Source organism: Cervus canadensis, chromosome 1, assembly GCF_019320065.1.
Source record: "Cervus canadensis isolate Bull #8, Minnesota chromosome 1, ASM1932006v1, whole genome shotgun sequence".
In the NCBI taxonomy this organism is placed as follows: Eukaryota; Metazoa; Chordata; class Mammalia; order Artiodactyla; family Cervidae; genus Cervus; species Cervus canadensis.
The window spans coordinates 20,347,797-20,370,729 of record NC_057386.1 but is presented as its reverse complement, the minus strand read 5'-3'; the positions used below and the strand labels follow the sequence as shown (position 1 = coordinate 20,370,729).

General features: G+C 50.7%; 1 protein-coding gene across 2 annotated transcripts; it reads left to right on the top strand.

The window, feature by feature from the left end:
• Positions 1–661: 661 nt before the first annotated feature.
• Positions 662–22,234, top strand: ODAD4 (outer dynein arm docking complex subunit 4). 2 transcript variants are annotated; one of them, XM_043468775.1, is made up of 12 exons: positions 662–866; positions 2,819–2,950; positions 3,193–3,343; positions 3,992–4,053; positions 4,350–4,515; positions 5,832–6,056; positions 6,245–6,452; positions 10,873–10,959; positions 12,517–12,713; positions 17,060–17,160; positions 18,741–18,825; positions 21,553–22,234. In XM_043468775.1, the coding sequence occupies exons 1-12, from the start codon at positions 753–755 to the stop codon at positions 22,074–22,076; spliced, it is 2,052 nt and encodes a 683-aa protein (XP_043324710.1). In that variant the 5' UTR covers positions 662–752; the 3' UTR covers positions 22,077–22,234. The 2 variants fall into 2 exon arrangements, with proteins under 2 accessions (XP_043324710.1, XP_043324712.1); XM_043468777.1 differs by lacking the exons at positions 3,992–4,053; positions 4,350–4,515.
• Positions 22,235–22,933: the final 699 nt, after the last annotated feature.

Genomic DNA, 22,933 nt, shown 5'->3' with positions numbered 1-22,933 from the left:
AGGAGTTCGATCCCTGGGTCGGGAAGATCCCTTGGAGGAGGAAATGGTATCCCACTCCAGTATTCTTGGCTGGAAATCACATGAACGGAGGAGCCTGAGGGGCTCCAGTCCATGGACTCGCAAAGAGTCGGACACGACTGAGCGACTTCACTTTCATGTCCGACTCTTTGCGACCCCATGGACTGGAGCCTGCCAGGCTCCCCTGTCCGTGGACTGGAGTGGGTTGCCATTTCCTTCTCCAGCGGATCTTCGTGACCCAGGGATCAAACTCAGGTCTCTGCATTGCAGGCAGATTCTTGACCGTCTGGAGTCACCAAGAGGCTCACTCTTAAGGGTGGTAAACGTGCACAAATACTTGCCACGAATGCATTATCCCTCTTTGGAATTATGCCCCCAATCTTTTCCTTGTCTTCCGAACTGTCAATTTTTTTTCCTGACTGTGGCTTCTGAACGCGAAGCAACTCCGGGAAGAACCGATGGAGCGTGCAACTGCCAACACTACAAGTCGCAAAGAGGCCTCCTTGAAGCGAAGAGCCACGCGCTCGTCGTGGTCCAACCAGTGCGCGGCTTCCTAGGCACCAGCTACACAGGCGGCGGTTGCGCGCCGGACTCCGCCCCGCGCTCGAGGGGCGGGGCCGGAAGTAATTTCTGTCTCCCGGTTGCTAAGAGACGGAGCTTCCACAAACCAGACTGAGGTTCTCAGGCTTCTTTTCCTTCCTTTCTCCGCTTCAGCGTCTCCGAATTCCGTCACCATGGCGGACCCAGAAAATGAAGTCTTGCGAAGCACCTTTCCATCTTACATGGCGGAGGGCGAGCGGCTGTATCTATGCGGGGAGTTCGCTAAAGCCGCCCATAGCTTCAGCAATGTGAGTCGTGCTCTGAACCTTTCAGCTACCCTTCACTGAGGTCTTGATGATGCCTGGACCACCCTATTGTTTCCATTATTCCATTGTTACTGATTGATGCACCGCTGTCAAAGATAAACCCCTGTTTAGCCATTTTCTACCATTTCCCATTTGTATTCTACCTGGTTGTTAATACTCAACCTCTGCGGTAAGAGTGACCCCGTCTCCTATATTTTGCTCAAATGTTTCGTGATTGGCCTCCTTCCTCGGTTTCCCATAACTGACCAGGAGGTTGGCTGGGGGACTGCTTGCAGAAGGGAAGTCTCTGGCACACAGCTGCTTATGGAAGGTGGTCGGTCAATAAATAACATCTTTTGCTGTAGTATAAATTGTTCCAATCCACCCTAAGGGGGTTGAGTGCTGTTTTAGGATACCAGACATACTGCTAAGTGGCAAGCTTAGGGGGAAGTGCTGTTATTATGCCATTTTGAAGATAAGAAAGCTTTTATAGAAGTTGAGTAACATGCCTAAGATCACTGAACTAGCAGGTGGCAGAGGAGGGATTCAAACTCAGGCAGTCAGACTTCAGTGCTGAGGTGCTAACCTTACTATCATACACTACTGTACTGTCTTGCAAATAAGCTATTGGATGTTTTATTATGACTGTTTCTTTTACAACAAATAGCCCGCTTGTCACAAATAATGGGGTGGTAGCATAGCTCTCTAACGTGTCCCAAGACTCCCTCTAAAGTCAAACTTCTCAGTTGCCACCTAGAGTCTTTAGTCCCTTTGAATCACCAACCGCATCCTAAAACCAGAAATAATGGATCAGATGGGCCAGCAATTAAGTTCAGGAGCCTTGCCCCCATCCATTCTCCTTTTTCTGGAAACTGTTTCATCTTGGAGAAGCTCAGGTAGGGAAAAAAAACACCACAAGGGCTTATAGCTTTGGGTGAGAAGTGGTCTTTTCTGGGAAAGAAAGGCTCTTTCTGGAAAAGTAGGAAGGTTTTAGATGGAAGTAGATACAATCTGGTGGCTCAGAAAGGACATCACACTGCAGGCTATGTAATGATCTCAGACAGGAGAAGAAAGGACATGGGGACAAGGAGAGGCTTTCCATTCCCACTTTGGGTCCAAAATCACAGTTTCCTTTTGCCTGGCATTTTCATCTTAATCCCCTGAAACAATGACTGATTCTCAACAAGGTATGTAAAAAGAGAGGGTGTGTACAATGGGTAACACAAGTTGCAGATCATCCTAAAATCCATTTTGTTAGCCTTCAGAATGCTTGATCTTCAAATAGTATTGTTTTTAAAATATTTATTTGGCTGCGTGGGGTCCTAGTTGCAGCCCACGGGGTCTTCATTATGTTATCCCTTGTCTTGTCATGGGATCTTCCGTTGTGGCACACGGATTCTCTAGTTTTGTCACCGGGGCTCAGTAGTTGTGCCGCATGGGCTTAGCTGCTGTGTGGCATGTTGGATCTTAGTTCCCCGACCAGAGCTTGAACCCACAACCCCTACATTGCAAAGCTGATTCCTACCCCTTGGACCACCAGAGAAGTCTCCTTCAAGTAGTATTTTGAATGTGTTGTGCAACCATTTCAGGTTCACGGTTGAATTTGTTAAGCACTAAACACCCTAGGATTCTAAGTGAACTGGAGGAATCCCAGACACTGGGGAAGTTCAGTATATCCACTGGGTAGTATAGTATATTCTCACATCTCAACCAGTGGTTTCCACAATAGCTTGTGATTTGACCTTGTCCATGATAACTACCCGCAGATAACCTAGTTGACTAAGCAGAGATCAGGGTGGTGCTGGTTTTAGTCTGAAAGGATCCAAAGAAGACCTGTTTGCTGGCCTATGGAGTCCCCCTGCAATTCTGGCAGAAGGGTTTGGGCTGCTGTGTCCAGTCCAGCTTCTTACTTCACCCTGCCAGAAGATTGTTAATCCAAGTGGTTCCTTCTTCAGGCTCTTCACCTTCAGAGCGGAGATAAGAACTGCTTGGTTGCCCGCTCCAAGTGCTTCCTCAAGATGGGAGAGCTGGAAAAATCCCTGGAAGATGCTGAGGCTTCACTCCAGGGTGACCCAACTTTCTGCAAGGTGACTGTTTGGGTGGGAGGACTCCTTCTCGCTTTTCTCTCTGCCTCTACCTGCAGCAGCCTCCAATGGTTAAAGAGCCAGCCAGACTGCCTGGAGTTGATTGTTGTTTTCTTTCATAGATCACTTGCCTCTGCCCCTGTATCCCAACATTTGTTCTCAACCCAGGGGTCCTTACATTCCACCACACCTGAGTCTGGGAAGGCTTTGTCTGTTCCCCTTGATTTGACTTCCTCTCGTTTCAGGGGATTTTACAAAAGGCCGAGACCCTGTACACCATGGGCGACTTTGAATTTGCCTTGGTATTCTACCATCGGGGCTACAAGCTGAGGCCTGATCGGGAATTCAAAGTTGGAATTCAGAAAGCTCAGGAAGCCATCAACAACTCGGTGGGAAGTGAGTGGCCATGGGGCCTATGTGCTTATTTGGGAGGCTCTTGGAATCCTTAGGTTTGGAGGGAGGCCTCAGGTACCCTGGGTGAGCACCCACCACCGGGAGGACTACAGGGAGCCCCTAGCTTAGATTTGGCTGCTCCTGATTTTCTTGAGGATTAGAAACTGTCCACTGGGAGGATAGTCTCCAGTCCACTGTCCTGAGCACTGCAGCATCTGGTTCTCTTCAAAACCAGATGAAAAGCACCATTTCACTCACCCCAAGCCAGAAGAGTAGGCCTCTTTTTGGCCTGGTGTCATAGTACAGAATGAGGTTCTGAGCAGGGCCTTCCCTGGCCCCTGCTTTCCTCCCTTACCCCACAGGCATCAAAGGCTGGCTGTCCCATCGATTCATTGTGTGCAGGTGGTGGTGGGGGGCAGGGGGGCTTGCCACTGTGGGTGGCAGTGTGTGTAAATAGAAAGGGGCCCTGGTGTCCAGGGCCTGTCTTTGTTTGGAAATGTGGCCTTGGGCTAGTGGGGGTGTCTTGGCTGCTTGGAGAGAGTTGAGCCAGGTTCCACCCTCCCACCAAAGGCCAACTATTTCCACATAAAATATGTGATAGGTTGTGCCTAAGGCCACTGCCGACCTGAGCCCCAGCTTCTGTCTTTGCAGGTCCCTCTTCTATTAAACTGGAGAACAAAGGGGACCTGTCCTTCTTAAGCAAGCAGGCCGAGGTAAGGGCCTGGCTCTGACTCCACCTCCCTCAGAAGGCAGAGGCCACACACGTGCCTGAGGAGCACATGGTTCAGTGGCTCTGAGTGCCTGCGAGTGAGGAGCTCCTGCCCAGCCCAGGCGGTCAGGGGGTTCTGCCCCAGCTCCCACGTGCTGTTCCCATGCCAGACATCCTCCATGGTTCTCAGCGCGCAGACGTCCTGGAGGGAGGGGTCTGGGATCCCAGGCTCGGGGAGCCTTGGCTGGTGCTCTGGGCTCCTTTCTGAGACTCTGTGGGGGTACTGCTCCATCTTCCCAGAGTAAGCGAGCCCAGCAGAAGCCTCATCTCGTGAGACAGCTTGTACACCACCCCAAGAGAGAGAGCAAGCGGAAGGGCTCGCTCAAGAGCGAGAAGATTGTCCGCCAGCTCCTGGGCGAACTCTACGTGGACAAGGAGTATCTGGAGAAGCTCCTGTTGGACGAAGGTGTCGGACACTTTGTTTGCAGCAGGGAACTCGGGGCAAAGAAAACCTGGGGTGGATGCTTAACACATGAACCAGAGGCAAAGCCTATAAAATGATATTTGCTGACACGTTCCTCTGGACAGGTCCCACTACCGTTCTCACTTCACAGATGAGGCATAGGGAGGTTACGTAACTCAGTGATGCGGTTCTCAGATTGGAAATCAAGAAGTCCAGTTTCAGAACCAGTACTCTTAAGTGCTCTGGTACCCTGGGTGGGAACGCCAGAGATCTGGGTTTCTTTACCACCTTGGTCCCTGAAGGGGCAGCCCCCTGAGCCTTCAGCGTATACCAAGGGCAAAGGAATCCAGCTCAGAGGTGCTCACAGGGACTCCCAGGACTGTGGAGTTAGAATGTCCTAAAATCTCATCTGGTCTAATCCCTCCTGTTATCGGTAAGGAAAGAGAGACCCTGAATCGGGAGTAACTTGTGCAGGGTGACAAGCAAGTTAGTGGTGGGGCTGACAGCAGCACCCAGGCCTCCTAACCTCCAGTTCCACACTCTTCCCCCTGTACCACACTGGCAGGAACAAGAAATAGGAAGGCGCCTTGAAGTGAATGTCTCGTATGAACACTGGTGCTGGGAGTGTTGCCATTAGCTGTTGAGCCCACACAGGGATCACTCTCAAATCCAAGGGCTTTTCTCCAGAACTGACTTCCCAAGGTCCTCTGTAGGATTCCCTGCGGGTTGCATCTCAGGAGCAGCTTCACGGCTGGCCCGTCTCCTCTATAACAGGTCTGGATGCTTCCCTCTCTACAGAGGAGCTTCCACGGAGGGGAGAGGTGGCCCACATGTTACCCAAGAGGCCTTAAAGCTTTACTCCCATTTCTGATCTCTGCTCAGGTGAGCGAGGAGAGCTCGGCCATGCCCCTCTGGCTCCCAGTTTGCCCTGGCCCACTTGGTACCCAGGGACTCACTGAGCACTGGCAGCCGGGGCCAGGTTCTGCATTTCTACTTGGACTATTCTGAGGACACAGCTTGAATAAAGGAGCCCCGAGGGCTCTCAGAAAGCAATCCACCAGCTGCTGCTTCTGCTAGCTTGTCATGTCTTGCCATGAGGGGCCGATGCCCTATGTCCTGTACCATAGGCATGCCCCAAAGGGGGGGCTCCCGCTTCATCTGGTCCCAGATAGACCCCCCTCTCCCACCCAGGTGCTCTTGATCTCGTTACTGTCCCACAGTTCCAGGTAGAGGTCCCCCCAAGGACACCTTTAGTTGAGAAGAGGTGACTCCCCTCGATCCCTGTTCTAGTTGGCTCCTCCCCACCCCCTTTCCCACAGATCTGATCAAAGGCACCATCAAGCATGGCCTGACCGTGGAGGACCTCATCATGACGGGCATCAACTACCTGGACACGCGCAGTGACTTCTGGCGGCAGCAGAAGCCCATCTACGCCAGGGAGCGGGACCGGAAATTGATGCAAGAGAAGTGGCTGCGGGACCGCAAACGCCGTCCCTCGCAGACAGCCCGCTACATCCTCAAGAGTCTGGAGGACATTGACATGTGTGGGTGGTGTTCTCAGAAGGGCTGCCCCGTGGCCATTTGGGGACAGAGCCACGTGGCAGCTGGGGCGCCCTGGCTTCGCTCGGCCACTGGATGGAATCTGGGGGCAGGGTGGGGTATGGGATGCGGGCTCTTCTGTTGGCCAGGGGGAGACTGCTCCCCTCTCCACGACACCTCTTTCCTTTCCCAGTGCTGACTAGCGGCAGTGCTGAAGGCAGCCTTCAGAAAGCTGAGAAAGTGCTGAAGAAGGTGCTGGAATGGAACAAAGAGGAGGTGCCCAACAAGGATGAACTGGTGGGAAACCTGTACAGCTGCATAGGGAATGCCCAGATCGAGCTGGGTCAGATGGTGGCGGCCCTGCAGAGCCACAGGAAGGACCTGGAGATCGCCAAGGAGTAGTGAGTGCCTGCATAGGCTCGGAAGGCCAAGCGGCCAAGGCCCAGCTACATACTGACCTTTCACTGGGGCTGCTGGGGCTGGGGGCCGAGCCCCCGCTTTCTACTCTGCATGCCTGAGGTAGATACCCTGGAGTGGGGAGCCACCTCCCCAGGACAAGGGCACATCTAGACTGTCAGCTTTTTTGCCACAAAGAGGGAGGGTAGAGGCCGCAAACTCCAAAAAGCTCCCTGTGGTTTGGCTCTTAGGGATATTTTTATTTTTTAAAAAATACTTATCATTTTATTGATTTGTTTGGCTGCGCCAGGTCTTAGTTGCAGCCTTCAGGATCTTCAGTCTCCGCAGTGGCATGCAGGATCTTTTAATTGCAGCATGTGGGATCTAGTTCCCTGACCAGGGTTCAAACCTGGGCCCTCTGCATTGGAGCGCAGAGTCTTAGCCACTGGATCAGCAGGAAAGTCCCAAGAGCTTAGGCTTTTGAGCTGTACCTTCCAGCTTCGGGGCCTTAGGCAGGGCACTTAACTAATGTCTCTCAGCCTCTGTCAAAGGGGCATAATGGTAGCCCCTACCCAGTAGGGTGGGAAGGAGAATGACATGCAGAAATTCACATAAAGATCTCAGAACAGCACTGTGTAACCATGATGACTATTGTAACGTCAGCTCTCATAGGAACCAAGTCTTCCCAAGACTTGATGGCCCCTCCCAGAGGTACCATCACTTTCTGGGCACCCTGGTTCCAACCTCTGGAGTTGTTCATGACTTTGTCTTGCCCAGTTTTACTTGCCCCGCAGTTCTGAGCCCCCTCAGTCTCCCATCCTCCCATGTCCACGCAGGTCAGCCCTTAGCTCTCCCTGTCTCCAGCTGCTCTTACAAGTCACCTCCAGAGACGCACTGCTTCTTATCTGTCAACTGTTTTCCTGCTGACAAACAGGCCTTGGCCTCTCACTGCCTGTAGGTTCAAATCAAATGGACCTTTCCTGGGCACTCAGGGCCCTCTCTGAATCCACTTCTGCACAACCCTCCAATGTCAGGCCACTCTTTGGGTCAAACTGGGTTTCCTGAACACACCTGCCTCCTGTCCTCTCCTCAATCACCGGAACCCTGTAAGCTGTCCATCCATTTCCAGTTCATTTCTCACCAGCCTCCCACGTTGCACAGCCAGAATCTCATGTGTTGGGCATTCCTGGTTCGCAAACAATGGCTAACTTTGGAGACAGACCTGGCTTTGATTCCTGCCTGGGGCACTTGAAGCAGTGTGGTTTTAAGTTGCTCACTCCTCAGTTTCCTCATCTCTAATGAAGGCATGATAATACTGCCTCATGGGGAATTTGAAGTACAGACAGTATCTTGGATCCAATCTTTTCCCATGCCTTAAAGACATAAATCTTCACATAAACAGCAGAATCTGAGGCATTTCCACTTGATGTCTCATGGGAGCCCCCAGTTTAACATATCCAAAGTGGAATCCATCATCTTCCTTCAAGACCTCTTACACTAGGGCTCCCTTTCCGGGAGAATGGCACTGATGGTCGTGTTGTCCCCAGGAAGGAGCCTAGCTGGCTTCCCAGACACCTCGCTTCCTTCGCTGCCCACGCCAGCCTGCTACGTCCTGTCCATGCCTCCTCCTCCTATCAAGAGAATCTTCCCTTCCATTCCCCTCCCACAGCTGCATCCACATCTTCCTCACTTCTTGCCTATTTCCTCTGACCTGGGTTTCCTGCTGCCCAGCTGGCCCTTCTATGCAAAACATAGTGCATAGTTCAGTCCCATCGCCTGGCCCGCCCTTGCTGACCTGACTTGTCCTGATCTCTGTTGACTTGGCTGTCTCCAGGCCCTTGGGCATCCTGAACCCTGGCAACAGCGCATGGCTCTGCTCCTACTCTTTTGCCAGCGCTTTCTTCATCAGCTCCCTCCTCCCCGTCCTTCAGATTGTAAAGAAGTACTTCCCCCTGGGGAAAGCCCTCCATGCGCCCAGAGTGACCTAGCAGCCCTCATCCACGCTCCCCCTCCACATGCCACATGTTTCGTCTGCCTGATGGACCTTAGACTTTTTTTTTTTCCCCATTTATTTTTATTAGTTGGAGGCTAATTACTTTACAATATTGTAGTGGTTTTTGTCATACATTGACATGAATCAGCCATGGATTTACATGTATTCCCCATCCCGATCCCCCCTCCCACCTCCTTCTCCACCCGATTCCTCTACCTTAGACTTCTCTATTCCCATTTTTACCCCCGCACCTGCCCTATAAAGGACATGCAGTGAATACGTGCTTAGCGGCTGATTACGTAAACAGTGGTGTTCCTTCAGCAACGTTGATTCCTTTTCCTTCACCGGCCTCCAGTCTCACCCGTGAGTCTCATGTGTATGCCCCACATGCTTCCTCAATCAGATCAGCCCCACCCCCTCCTCCAAAGACCACCATCCTTCCAGCCGTGGCTCAAATCCGACTAGTCTGAGTAGCTTTTCCAGTGACCTCAGTCAGCCCTCATTTCTTTCCCTGATTACTGTATGGATGATTTGATTGCAGGCTTTCCCCATCCTGCACATCTTAGTACACATTACTTAGTTATCTTAGTACACATCACTGTTACAAATAAATCAACATATGTCAACTTATTTATTCACACCACAACAGAGCAGCCACTCTGGAAGGGGGTCATCAGAGCTGCAAACTTGGCCCTGGAGCCCCAGAGAGGGGAGATGAGGGAGCCTCTGAGAGACGGGGGAGATAGGGCCAGGGAGTGGCCCCCCGAGGCAGAGGGACAGGGCAGGGGTGGGGGGTTTGGGGCACTCCAGGTAGTGTTGGGGGGGCCAGGACCTGTGGGGAGTGGGAGGAGGGGAGGCCCGCTGAGGAGGGAGGGCCGATAGGAGTCTGTTCTCACACCAGTTCCAGAGGCATCGTACTTGACCCAGGATGTATGGTTCTGAGAGCAGAACTCAGACGTCTCCCCTCTCCCCAATCTGGGGGCCACATTGAGATAATGTCCTCCTGGCCCCTTTGCAACATATTTACTTGTGTACATGTGCATATACATAGGATTTTAAAAAAATAAATATTCCGTTATGTGGCTGTGCTGGGTCTTGGTTACAGCAGGTGGGATCGTTAGCTGGAGCTTACAAACTCTTAGTGGCGGAATGTGAGATCTAGTTCCCTGACCAGGGATCACACCGAGAGAGCCTCCCCCAACTCCACACTGGGAGCATGGAGTCTTTGCCACAGGACCACCAAGGAAGTTTCCCCATAGAATTTTTAAAACAGAAATGACCCATTTCTGTGGGTCTTTTTTTTTTTTTTTTTGAAAAGCCTGTGTCTTGGAAAGGAACGTCTCATTCTTTGAATGGCTTCAGAGAAAGGTGTTTCGGCGCCTGCAATGACGTGCGTAACCCCATCCCTGGGCAGCCACTGAGGCTGCTCCCCTTTGCCAGCACACACGCAGCTCCAGTGAGACCAGAGACACACGTGGGTATGTCTGTGGGGGGAGGGAGGGCTTGGTCAGATTTACATGTGAGAAGGCAGCCCAGCCCTGTGAGGAGAGGGAATCAGAGCAGAGCTTCCTGCCTCTGGGGGTTGGGGGCTGAGGGGCTGGGGGACAATGGGAAGAGGGGGAGCTGGCCAGGGAAGGAGGAATGAGGGGGATGCTGTGGGAGGGGGCTCAGGTTGGGTTTCTTGGTTTATTTGTTGGGAAGGAGATATTTTTTAAAAATTTAGTTTTGGCTGCGCTGGGTCTTTGTTGCTGTACGCAGGTTTTCTCTGGTTGTGGCAAGCGGGAGCTACTCTCTAGTTGTGATGCACAGGCTTCTCCTTGCAGTGGCTTCTTCTGTTGCAGACCACAGGTCTTAGGGCATGCAGGCTTCAGTAGTTGGGGCTCACGGGTTCTAGAGCTCGGGATTCGTTGCCCCACGGCTGGTGGCATCTTCCTTGACCAGGGATCGAACTTGTGTCCCTTGCATTGACAGATTCTTAACCACTGGACCACTTGGAAAGTCCCCCACACATTCATTTTTAAGATGAATAAGGCATTGGACATTGTGCGAGCTCCTATAATCTGACTTTTTTTTTTCATAATCTGATTTTTTAACCTAAATGTATCAAGGACATTTTTTGTACACAAAAATTGCACTGATTGCATTTAGATTATTTCCACTGTTTATTATTATAAGCAATACTTTAATGAGTCTTCTTGTCACATCTTCTGGAGGTAAATTTCTAGAAGGGGAGTTGCAGGACCAAAGGGGTGTCTTTGTAGGCTGTTGCCTGTTTGCCTTCCAGAGAGATTCCGATAATGTCCGTTCCCATGAGAGGGCCACGGTACCTCAGCCTTGCCAGCCTGGACATTGTCCTCCCAACTGGCCCGTCTTTGCCTTCTTTCTAGTTTCCATAGTGCCTAGAATGACCTTGTCTTGCTTGTTCCCTACAGTGATCTTCCTGATGCCAAGTCCAGAGCCTTGGACAACATTGGCAGGGTTTTTGCCAGAGTCGGGAAATTCCAACAAGCCATTGACACGTGAGTGACCCGGGACCACCCCCTCCCTACTTGAGGGCTAGGACAACCCAACCTCCCCCTGGACTCCCAGCCTGGGGCAGGATGTCAGGCAAAGAGGCCTCGGAAGACCCGAATTTGGCTCCTGGCTGTGCTAGGTGACCAGAAGAAAGCCACTTTGTAAACTCTGGGGCTCATCAGCGATATTAATTAGTAGAATAAAATCAACATTTTCTCCCAATTTCCCGTTAACAAGCATCGGGACACTTGTTTTTAGGCATGTGCATTATCAAGCCTCTCCTCTGGACGTTCTCATTCTACAGGTCTGGGTTGGAGCTCAGGAATCTGGTTTTAACAAGTTCTCCAGGCAACCCTCACCTCTGGCCAAGTTCATGACTGGGTGGACCATTGACTTCTGGGAGTTCTTTGGAGGTTATTCTGTGATTCTCTGGTCACATGGGGTCACTGGGAATGGAGCCTGAGCTCCCTAGAGACCTTAACTGATGGACTTTTGATGTCCAACCCTGGAGCTGGTGACCTGCTCCAGTGGGGTGATTCAGCCCCTGGGAGACTCAGGGGCGGGCTTGACTGCAGAGAGAAATTGTCCTTCAGGCCTTTGTTGCTTGACTAGAACAGACTTGTTGACCAGAGCCTGGCGCTCCAGGTCATTTGCTTTCCCCAGTGGCCCCTGGGGCCAAAAGACAGAGGCATGTGAGCATTCACCCACCCATTTGTGTCTTTTCATAATAAAATGTTTTATAGTAAATATGTGCTTAATGTGGGGCTTCCCTGGTGGCTGAGCTGGTAAAGAATCCACCTGCAATGAGGGAGACCTGGGTTCGATCCCTGGGTTGGAAAGATCCCATGGAGGAGGGAAAGGCTATCCACTCCCGTATACAGTCTGTGGGGTCACAAAGAGTCAGCTGTGTTTAACCTTAAAATATTCATTTGGAAAATATAGAAAATTAGATGAGGAAGTCTTCAGTCCCACCACCCAAAGACAAGTGCTCATTCTGATCCTCCTCTGACTTTTATTGATATTTTGTTTTTTCATCCCAATCTTTTTTACTGTGTTGATTTTCTCTTAAATGTGCTTAATCATATTCTTAAAGGTTATGTGTGGGCTTCCCTGGTGGTTCATATGGTAAAGTGTCTGCTTGCAATGAGGAAGACCTGGGTTCAATCCCTGGATCGGAAAGATCCCCTGGAGAAGGAAATGGCAACCCACTCCAGTACTCTTGCCTGGAAAATTCCATGGATGGAGGAGCCTGGTAGGGTTTGCAAAGAGTCAGACATGACTGAGCAACTTCACATTGACTTTCAAAGGTTATGGAGTTATTTCAAATGCTATTTTACAAACATTATTTTCAGCTGTGGTATCAAAGCCAATTCTATAGATGCACCAAAATAACCCTGGTAGTTTAAAAAATATGTTAGTGCTTGTTAGCTCCACTCCTGCACCTAAAAGAACTGGTAGTTGGAGGACAGTTTTTCTTCGGCCACCAGTAGGAAGCCCAGTCTCCTAAGTCCGAGTGCAGGGCCTGAGTGGAGGAAGCTGACCCCAGTTCTTGGTGTCCCTAGGTGGGAGGAGAAGATCCCTCTGGCCAAAACCACCCTGGAGAAGACCTGGCTGTTCCATGAGATTGGCCGCTGCTACCTGGAGCTAGACCAGGCCTGGGAGGCCCAGAGCTACGGTGAGAAGTCCCAGCAGTGCGCCGAGGAAGAAGGGGACATGGAATGGCAGCTGAACGCCAGCGTTCTGGTGGCGCAGGCCCAAGGTACAGGTGCCCTTCCCAGCCCTTCCCAGCCCTCAGGCCCTGCTGTCACGCCGGGGCTGACCTCTCCATCCTGATGGATCAGACAAATTCTGATTCTGAGAGTGGGGGTAAAGCCCCGCGTTTTGACCAGTGTGTAGTGCCTACTTTAAGCTACGCTCAGTTAGGGCTTGGGAGATCCTGAGAACTGCTCTGCCCTCGAGGAACTCAGCTGAGCTGCATGCAGACCAGCAGTGTCTTGTCCTCATCAACACAGCTCCACCGGTCTTGGCTCAGTAGCCTTTATATATTTGTCTTGGCTCAGTAGCCTTTATACGTCTATTCTCTGCATTCTCGCCTTAATCACTCTGCAAGCCCGTGCTGGAGGTATTGTCCTCCTTTCATAGGCTGGGAAATGGAGACTCTGAGTGCTGCGTCAGATTGCCCCAGGTCTCAAGAGGGAGCTTTTTTAGGGGGCTGGAAAAGTTCTGAAGCTGAGTTGTGGTGTTCATTGCACAAGTCTATAAATTTTCTAGAAATCATTGAACTGTATACTTACAAAGGGGCTCATTTTATACTGAATGAATCACATCTCAATAAAGTTAATGGGCTTGTTAATAAAACAGCAAGGGATGGGGGTGAGGAGGAACAGATGGAACAGGATTGGCAATATTTTGGTAATTTTTAAAAACTTTTATATTGGAATATAGTTGATTTACAATGTTGTGTGAGTTTTAGGTGAGCAGCAAAGTGATTCAGTTATGCATATACATATATCTATTCTTTTTAAGATTTTTTTCCCTTGTAGGTTATTATAGAGTATTGAGTAGAATTTCCTGTGCTGTGCAGTAGATCCCTGTTGATTATCTATTTTATATATAGTAGTGTATTAATATATATGTTAATCCCAACCTCCTAATTTATCCCTCCCCACCTTTCCCCCTTTGATAAGTTTGTTTTCTGAGTGTTTCTGTTTTGTAAATAAGTTCATGTGTATCATTTTTTTAGATTCCACATAGAAGTGACATCATATGATATTTGAATTTAGGTGATGAGTAATGGGGATTCATGATACTATTCCTTTGACTTTTCTGTATATTTGAAATATTTCACAATACAAGTTTAAAAGGGTAAATAGCTCTAGGTCACAGTAATAAGAAAGCCCTGGAGCTGGGTCTCCTGTTCACAGTTTCGAACCCGCCCTGCCCTGGGCACGCAGCTGACCCCAGAGAAGGGGGGAAGCATGACAGGCACTCTGATCACGGGTCTCATCAGTCATTCACTTACTCACATCATTAATGCTTTCCTGGCACCTTTTAGGCACCAAAGCTGGGCATACAGTAGGAAGAAAATTGATAACTCTTCCTGTCCTCCTATCTGAGGAGTAACTATTTTTTAATATTTATTTATTTGACCACACTGGGTTTTAGTTGCAGCACATGGGATCGTCACTGTGTCATGAGGATCTTTCACAGCTGGGCACTCCTTTGTGGTGTGTGGGCTTGGTAGTTGCAGCTGTGGGCTTAGTTGTTCTGAGACATGTGGGATCTTAGTTTGATGGCCAGGGATCGCGAACCCTTGTCCCATGCATTGCAAGGCGGATTCTTAACTGCTGGACCACCAGGGAAGTCCCTGAAGAGTAACTTTGAAGCAGAAGCATTAAGAATGCAAAGGCACCAGTCGTTCCAAGTTCTGACGGCAGAAGTTTTCAGCCAAAGGAACCGCATTTAGGGAGGTGGGCAAGAGTTTGGCTGATTTAAGAAACTGATGGAGACTAGTGTCGAGCTTCTGGGGGCCAGGAAAGTCTGGAGGAGGGAGGCTGGTGAGGGGCCAGATCCACAGGGCCTCTCAGGCCTCCTTACACATCATGGATTCTTTCCTAAAAACATAGAGGAAAAAACCACTTGAAAGCTTTAAACTGGGGAAGATGTGATTACTGTGCCTTTTCCTAGAACTCTTTCCTGTTTCTGTGATGACTTTTTTTGTTTGTTTGTTTTTTGGCTGCACTGCAACAGGGCTTGCTGTAGGATCCTAGTTCCTGACAAGATGTTGAACCTGGGCCCTGGCAGTGAAAGTGTGAAGTCCTAACCACTGGACCACCAGGGAATTCCTGTCCCTGGTGAGGTCTTGTTAGGTTCTGAGGGCCTCTGGAGAAGCAGGCCACTCACTACCGGCCTCAGTTTCCATGCTATACGGTGGAAAAGTCCAGTCCAACGCAGCAGCCAAGGAGCCCCTGGGTTATAGAGGCAGCCTGGCCAAGTGGGCAGATCTTGGGCTCTGCAAATGGGGATAATTATAGTGTGTATGCTGGAGAAGGAAACGGCTGGCAACCCACTCCAGTGTTGTCGCCCGGAGAATCCCATGGACAGAGGAGCCTGCGAGGGCTACAGTTCATGGGGTCACAAAGAGTCAGACATGACTGACGTGACTTAGCACATATAGTATGTATGTATCTTCTTCATAGTGTGAAGACATGAGGTAATGGCTACGAGTGTAAGCACTTAGAATAGGAACCAGCATACAGCGAGCTCTCCAGAAATACTCATTTCTTCCTTCCTACCCATCAGCTTCCCATAAGTGTTTCCAACAGTGATAAGAAACAATTAGTCCCTGGAAGAGCCAACAAAAATATGGATATACATGTGTGGATTTGTGGATGCACAGAGTGAGGAAAAGAAGGGGGAAAGGGCCCCCAGAATGGAGATAATTTCAGGTTATAGATTCAGTTGAAAACAAATAGAATGGTCTTTAATGCTTCACTCACTTGGGTGTTATGACTCCTATTCTGGCCTACCATGTCAGAATGACATAGACATTTATTCATGGTGGCCTCTGAGGCATTACTCTAAGTTTTCTTCTTTTCAAATGTGTATTTGAAAAAAGAAATGTATAGTGACGCCACAGACTTTCAGAACTATGTTAGAATCGCTTTTCAAATGTAATTGCCTTTTGCAATTTGACTTATGGATACAAGGCCCTTCTTTCCCCAGGAATCCTGAAGCAGTCTGTGGGAGAGGGGTAGATCTTGGGGTACTAGTTATAGGAGGAAGCAGTGGAGGGACTTCCCTGGCGGTCCAGTGGCTAAGACTCCATGCTCCCGACGCAGGGGGCTCAGGTTTGATCCCTGGTTGGCGAACTAGATCCTGCATGCCACAACTAAAGATCCTGCCTACCACAACTGAAACCCAGCACAGCCAAATTAATTAACTTTTTAAAAAAGCAGAAGCAGTGGTGTGTAAAGAAAATGAAGTGTGGGGTTCCCAGCCCCGGCAGGGGAGCACTTTTCTCCTTCCTTCCTGAAATTAAGCTTTTTCCAAGGGCAGTCAGTTCAGAGCCCTCATCCCTGGCCCAGTGCTAACTGGCCGAGTGAGTGCCCTGGGGTGGGTAGGGGTCTGCTTCCTCCCTGGGTTCCGGTTGTTCCAATGTGGGCACTCTTGTCCCAGCCACTGGCCCATGAGGAGTCACATCCTGTCTTGCCAGACTGTGTTTGGTGTCCACAGTGTTCTTTACAAATCTGAGTAAACATTAAAAAAGAAAAAAAAAAATAGATGTCTTCTCCTGGAACCATTTAAAGATGGGGGGTAGTGGGAATTCCTAATAATGTAATTTCACGCCTTGAGAAATTTCACAGAAATAGCACTTGGAAAAACAGCATATTAAGAAACTACATTGATGATTATTTTTCATGTCTTTCTTAGAATTATAGCCTTGTTACAGACCCCAGGACCAGACCCAGAAGGGATTATGACTGGGATCATAAAAGCATAGACCTTGGAACTCGGTCAGCATCAGGCATGAACGCTGCCCACGCACTTGCTAATTGTTCCTGAGACTAGCCCAGAGGGGAATGGACTGGGGTAAACACAAGGAGATCTGGACTATGTCAGTGTAGTCCATGATATTTAGGAGTATGTGATTGATATGGCATGTGTCTTGAGAAAGATAAGATCTGAGGAAGTCTTGTGGTCTGCAGTTAGGAATAAAAGCTGGACTCAGAGTGGACTCTGCACCTCAGTCCAATAGAGGCTGCAGGTCCCCTGACCCATTGCACCAGATTTCATGTTCTGTCTTCATTCTCGTCGCCTGCTCCTGGACCATTAGGGCAACAATGGGGCAGGATGGAGTTGTCCCCCTGGAGACGCATGATGTGGGCACTGACCCCTTCCCTCACTGACTCTTGGCACCTGAAATCCAAGGTTCAGGTGCCCAGGTTCTGCTCCCTAGTGATGAGGCGGCCCAGGAGATGTCTGGCAAGGGTGGTGCTGGGCTGCCTGGTATTGCTGCTCCTGAGGGCCCCTGGTACCCGCAGGGCAGCACACAGCATCACCATCCTCCTGTTTCCATCCTCCTGCCTCCCTTGTTCCCTGCAGTGAAGCTGAGGGACTTCGAATCGGCCGTGAACAACTTTGAGAAGGCCCTGGAGAGAGCGAAGCTGGTCCATAACAACGAGGCGCAGCAGGCCATCATCAACGTGAGCCTCTCTCTCTGGGGGTGGGGTGGGGCAGGCCCGGGACCCTCAGCCCCAGATGTTTATTTCCCCTCAACCGCAGAGCACCTTCTAGGTAGGGCAGTAGCTTTGCACTGTTTGTTGTTGCCATCAGTTTATATAGCTCCCCAACCAATACATGTACTGTTAACTTTGTTTTTTGGCCACACTGCACAGCAACTTAAGGGATCTTAGTTCTCCAACCAGGGATCGAGCCCACACCTGCTGCAGTAAAAGTCAGCATCCCAACTACTGGACTGCCAGGGAACTCCCCTCAATACACTTAGTTTTATTTGAAAAAACAGATGAAAAATAGCAAGTTTTACAAAACATATTTACCTTTATTATGTACGCTGATATTTCTTACTCTGTTTTTTCTTTACATTCCTTGTCTTTAATGCTGGCTGAGACCCCCTAAACGGACTTTAGGACTTGCACTTGGAAAAGTGCAGCCCCCACAGAAGACAATAGGAAAGCAGTGTGATGGCCTCACTCACCAGTCCAGACCCGCGCTGCTCAGTCAGGCGGCCGCTAGCCACCTGCAGCATTTAGAGTAAATGGAGTTAGAAGTAAACGAACGTTGCAGTTCAGTTCCTCAGTCACACCAGCCACATTTCACGTGATCAGTTGCCACGTGAGGCCTCGGGGTATCACACGGTGCAGATCTAGGGTCTTTCCAGCCCTGCAGCAAAGGTGACGACGTGGTCCCGACCCTCGGGAAGCTGAAAACACAGTCCCTCGTTCCTGACTGGTGCGGCAGGGACTAGGGGACTCAGACTGAGAGTTCCAGCAGGCAGGCAGAGCTGGGCCTTTCCCCCTCACGGAGAGGGAGGGTTTGAGGTCGCCTTGGAGGCTGGGCAGGGTTTTGAAAGTAGGAAACAGAAGTGCCCATCAAGCCAAATACACACACAGCCCTAAATGGCTCCTCATGGGACCTAGTCCCTGACCTCTCACCCCCGATTGGCATCTCCAGGCAGGAAAGCGTATATACTGAGGGGCAGACCGCACTGCCTAAGAGCATCCAGGCCCAGCGATCCAGGGCCTGTAGACATTCCTTGAGAGTCTAGTGGTGTGTCACCGAGGCCAAGTCACAGGGAGGGCTGCAAGAAAGCAGAGTTGCCCTCAAGATACAGCACAGGCTGAGTTCCCAGTCCCTGGCTGTCCTGCAGAGGCCCTGGAAGCCCCTCTGAAGGCAGGCCAGCCCCCAGCCCCACCCCCACCCTCGGTGTGCTGCCGAGTCCCCTCCATGGCTTGCTGCCCGGCTGCAGGCTGAGGGGCTTGCCTTGTCTCCTTTAATTTGGCTGAAGCTTTAGGAATCAGTAGACAGAGGCAATCCTTCAAAACATGCCTGAGTCTGAGGGAGATGAGTTTGAGTCACCCCCTGCAGTGTATCTCTCATACCACTTAGCGTGGAGATTTCCAAGTCCATAGGATCCATGAACCTCAGGCAGGAGTAGTCAGAGGAGCCAGGAGAAAAGGGAGGCGGGGCAGGGTTGGGGCTTGGGTGGGGAAAGGACAGGTCCCACAGTGTTAAGAGCGTTCACTGATACTCCTCTCGCCCACAGGCCTTGGATGATGCCAACAAGGGCATCATTGATGAGCTGAAGAAAACCAACTACAGGGATATACTCAAAGAAAAGAAGGAGAAAGGTGAGTTTTGGAGCTGGAAGACAGCAACTTCAGAAACCTGCCTGGGCTCTCCTTCCAGCAGTCCTCCCCACGCCTCCTGCTGCTCCTTCAGTTGGGCTTGGCGCTGCCCACTGGGCATTCTGATTTCAGTGCCGCCAGCAGCCGCTCCCGAGGCAGGAGGGGGACCCCTCAGTCTGGGGTCATATCCCATGCTGTCCACCCTATTTCTTCAGTACTCCTGTATTTTTTAAAAAGATGTATTCGTTTATTTTATTGTTTATTTTACTTTCTGGCTGTTGTAGGTCTTCGTTGCGGCACACAGGCTTTCTCTAGTTGACTGGGGACTGCTCTGGTTGCGGTGCTCGGTGGGGCTTCTCTTGTTCTGGAGCATAGGCTCTAGGTACACGGGCTTCCGTAATTGCAGCACATGGGCTCAGTAGTTATGGCTCATGGGCTTAGTTGCTCCAAGGCATGTGGGATCTTCCCAGACCAGGGATTGAACCTCTGTCCCCTGCATTGGCAGGTGAATTCTTAACCACTGGATCACCAGGGAAGTCCAGTACCCCCATATTTCTTCAATTCATCAAATATTTGTCAAGTGCTTGTCACCTGCCAGGGAAGTGTGAGATTCTGGGGGTGACAGAAGCTCGGCCCCTGCCCTGGAGGAGCCCACAGCCCAGTGGGAAAGCGGGGCACCTAAGTCTCCTGAGCAGGGGGCCACGCTCTGCCGTGAGAGCCTGGGCAGGGCGCTCCCAGTTCTCTGGGGTGGTAGGAAACACTTCCAAGAGGAAGAATCTTCCGCTTCAGGCTCCAGAAGACGCCCAGGTGTTTTCCCAGTGCGAGGTGGAAGTCTGAGGGCATTTCAGGCAGGAAACAGGAGCAAACACGGAAGCAGAACAAAAGCAGCTTACACTGTGGGTGCTCTTACCACTGGCCACACTGGGTTAACCTCAGCCCGAATGATCTCACTAGACCCTCACTGCCGGGAGGCGGAGGACACTGGAGCCTGAATCATCAGCCCGGGTCACTCAGAAGTCTGACTGGGAGCCACACTCACCCCACTGTGGGCAGCTGCTCTTCAGGGTCAGCAGTGAGCAGGGCAGGGTCGGGACGGGGGGCCCGAGGGCCGGCTGCGGTGCAGAGGTGACAGGACTGTGCCGGTCTAGCCTTACCACGTTCTTTCTCCCAAGAGTTCCAGGGAGTGAAGAGGCCTTTGATCCCCATCCCCACCCCCCAGGCACTAGCTATCTGAAAGGCCCCCATGAAAGGAGTGAGGGAAGAGGAAGTGGCTGGGACTCCAGGCCCCAAGGAGTTCTCAGGGATGGGGGCCGGGCCTCAGAGTGGTGGGGGTGATTGTAGAAGCTGATCTCCACTCAGTGCTTCCTGCCTGCCCAGGCACTCTTTTAAGCTTTATACATACAGACTCATGGGATCCCTCCTGGAGCACTATGAAATGTGTTGTTTAGTCACTCAGTCGTGTCTGACTCTTTGTGACCTCCAGGACTATAGCCCGCTAGGCTCCTCTGTCCATGGGATTTTCCAGGCAAGAATACTGGAGTAGATTACCATTTCCTTCTCCAGGGAATCTTCCCGATCTAGAGATCAAACCCACATCCCATGCACTGGCAGGTGGATTCTTTAACGCTGTGCCACCTGGGAAGCCCAAAATAAGTATGACATGCTTGATCTTACGGATGAGGACGTGGGGCCAAGGGGTTAAAGTCCCACAGTGGTTTCTAGTCTTGGACAGCCTGGCTCTGGAACCCATGGTTTTACCATGGTTCTACATATACTATTTCTGTCACCCCCACCCCATCCCGTGGGGCCCTCCCTGCAGCCACATTGAAGTAAAGGGCAGCTAGGGCTGGGGCTCCCTCAGGGCTTCTGGGAGGACAGAGCTCCTTCCGGGCACCAAGGCTGAAGCCCTCTCGGATCCCGGCACAGCAGCGGGAATCTGGGTGTGGAGTTTCTGGGCACCTGAGCAGTCAGATGATGGCCTTTTATTACCCAGTACCTGCACATGGTGGCTGGATCCCCTCAGAGATCTGCTTCTGCCTCCACACACTGTTGGAGCCGCTCTCAGAAGCCACAGAAGCAGTAATGTCAGGGGACGCAGCAGGTGCTCCAAGCATTCTCCTTTCTTGGCTGACAGCACGCTGGGAAAGGCATCCTGAAAACTTGAGGAAGGCCCCCAAAGGCACAGGCAGCTGCTGGGCACTCCCCTTCCTGGACAGCAGGTGGCAGCATTGCATGCATCTTCACAGCCAACAGCAGCCTTTGCTGGCTCTGAACCCAAAGTCCCTGTTGACTCTTAGAAACCAGGACTCCCAGGAAGAGTGTGGAGGAGACTCAAGAGGAGATTGGTACCTTTTCTCTGACAGCTGGTAAACACCAGGAGCAAAGATCACTTGGGTTTTAAAATTGCCCTGCATCTGAACTTCCAGCACAATTTGCTCACTTTTTTTTAAACAGGGGAACCTCCCAACAAATGATGAGTGTGCTCCCCAGGGACAAAGAGAAATGCAGAATGAGGATGCCAAAGGAGAAGCCTCTGTCTTTTCCCAGCACCTGAACTAGTTCTTGTAGGGAAAAACAAAGAATGTGGGCCGGGGGCGGACTGTCCTGGGTTCAAATCTTGGCTTTGCCAATTATATTCAGTGTGACATCGTGTGTGATTTCCCCTGTCTCAGTCTCAGGCCTCTCAGCACAAACTTTCACCTCTCTTCTCTCCTTTCTCCTGTTTTTCAGAAAATGCCACTATGTTGGATGGTCAAACACGGACGGCAAAGGAGAAGGAAACGAGGAAAACAAAAGATGAACCTGAGAAGGTGATGAAGCAGTGGGAGCAGGAGCAAACGGAGAAACAGCCCCAAGGTGTCTTGTCTAAGGAAACTCTGGGGGTCACAGCTAGGCGACCAGAAGAGAGGCAGAGAGAAGACCCAGGAAAAGCCTCATGGAGGAAAGAATTGGGCGCAAAGGTGAGAAGTCCAGGAGACACTGCCAAAGGACAGTTTGGAGAAGCAGGCAGGACAGAAGAGAACAGAGAGGAAACCAGGGAAATTTACAGGAGGCCTTCAGAACTGGATCAAAACCTTTCAGATGAATCAAGCCCAAGGGAATCAGAAGGACTAGAGAAGAGACTTTCAAAAACTGACGGAGGAGAGTCGGAAGCACTGGGGAAAACGGAATCAGGAGAAATAAAAGAAATGGAAATAACAGAAAATTCTGAAAAAATAGAAAAAGATGAAAAGGAAGATGAACCCATTGACTAGGCATTAGGATCAGCAGGCTGGTGTTCTCAGGGACCATGGAGGTCTTACTAAACCGGACATTCAAGCTGAGCTTTCTCTCTAATGTGGACTGGGTCCAACAGGTCATCCTGTCTCTATTACCGTTTTCCCTTTAAATGTGTATCTTTCACTCTTACAAATCCCGAGTCTGTCATTTTGCCTCCTTATCGCCACCCATTCTCAGAAGAGCCTTAGAGAATGAATGCGTGGGCATGGGGGTCCCACTTGCTGAGCAGAACTCTGACATTCTGACTAGGGGAGAAACATGGAGATCCCCTCCCCAAACAAGGCCTGACCCACAGTATCACCAAGGTGTGAAATGTGGTCCTCTCCCCCAGATCCTGTGCGAGGACCTTGTGGAAGAAGTGAGAAAGATGCTAAGAAGAAAGGGTTTCAGGGGAGGAAGAAACAGGTGAACTCCAAGGAACTCCAGAAGCCTAAAGTGGGGAGGAAAGAGAAAGGCGTGGGAACAGAGGTATGGCTGCCCAGCTGCTGACATTGGTTCATCTTGCTGAGTACCACTGTGTGCAGGGTACTGTGGGGGCTTTCTGGAAGAAATAAGGATGGGACAACCTCAGCCATCACACAGCCAGGGAGACCTACTTGTAAACCCCGAAGCCTTGAAAACAGAATGAGGTGCCTGCTGGCACTGGTGGGGCTCTTGGAGCTCAGGGGGAGAAGGAAGATGTCTGGCAGAGAACAGGGAGCAGCTGGGAGTAGGAGTTGCCTCAGGACCCACCTGTGCCACCCTGGGGGCCTGCATACAGTCCAGTAAATCAAGCTCCCCAAACTTGCTTCATCCTCTGTATAACAAGTACCTGTCTCAGGGCTTGATGCTT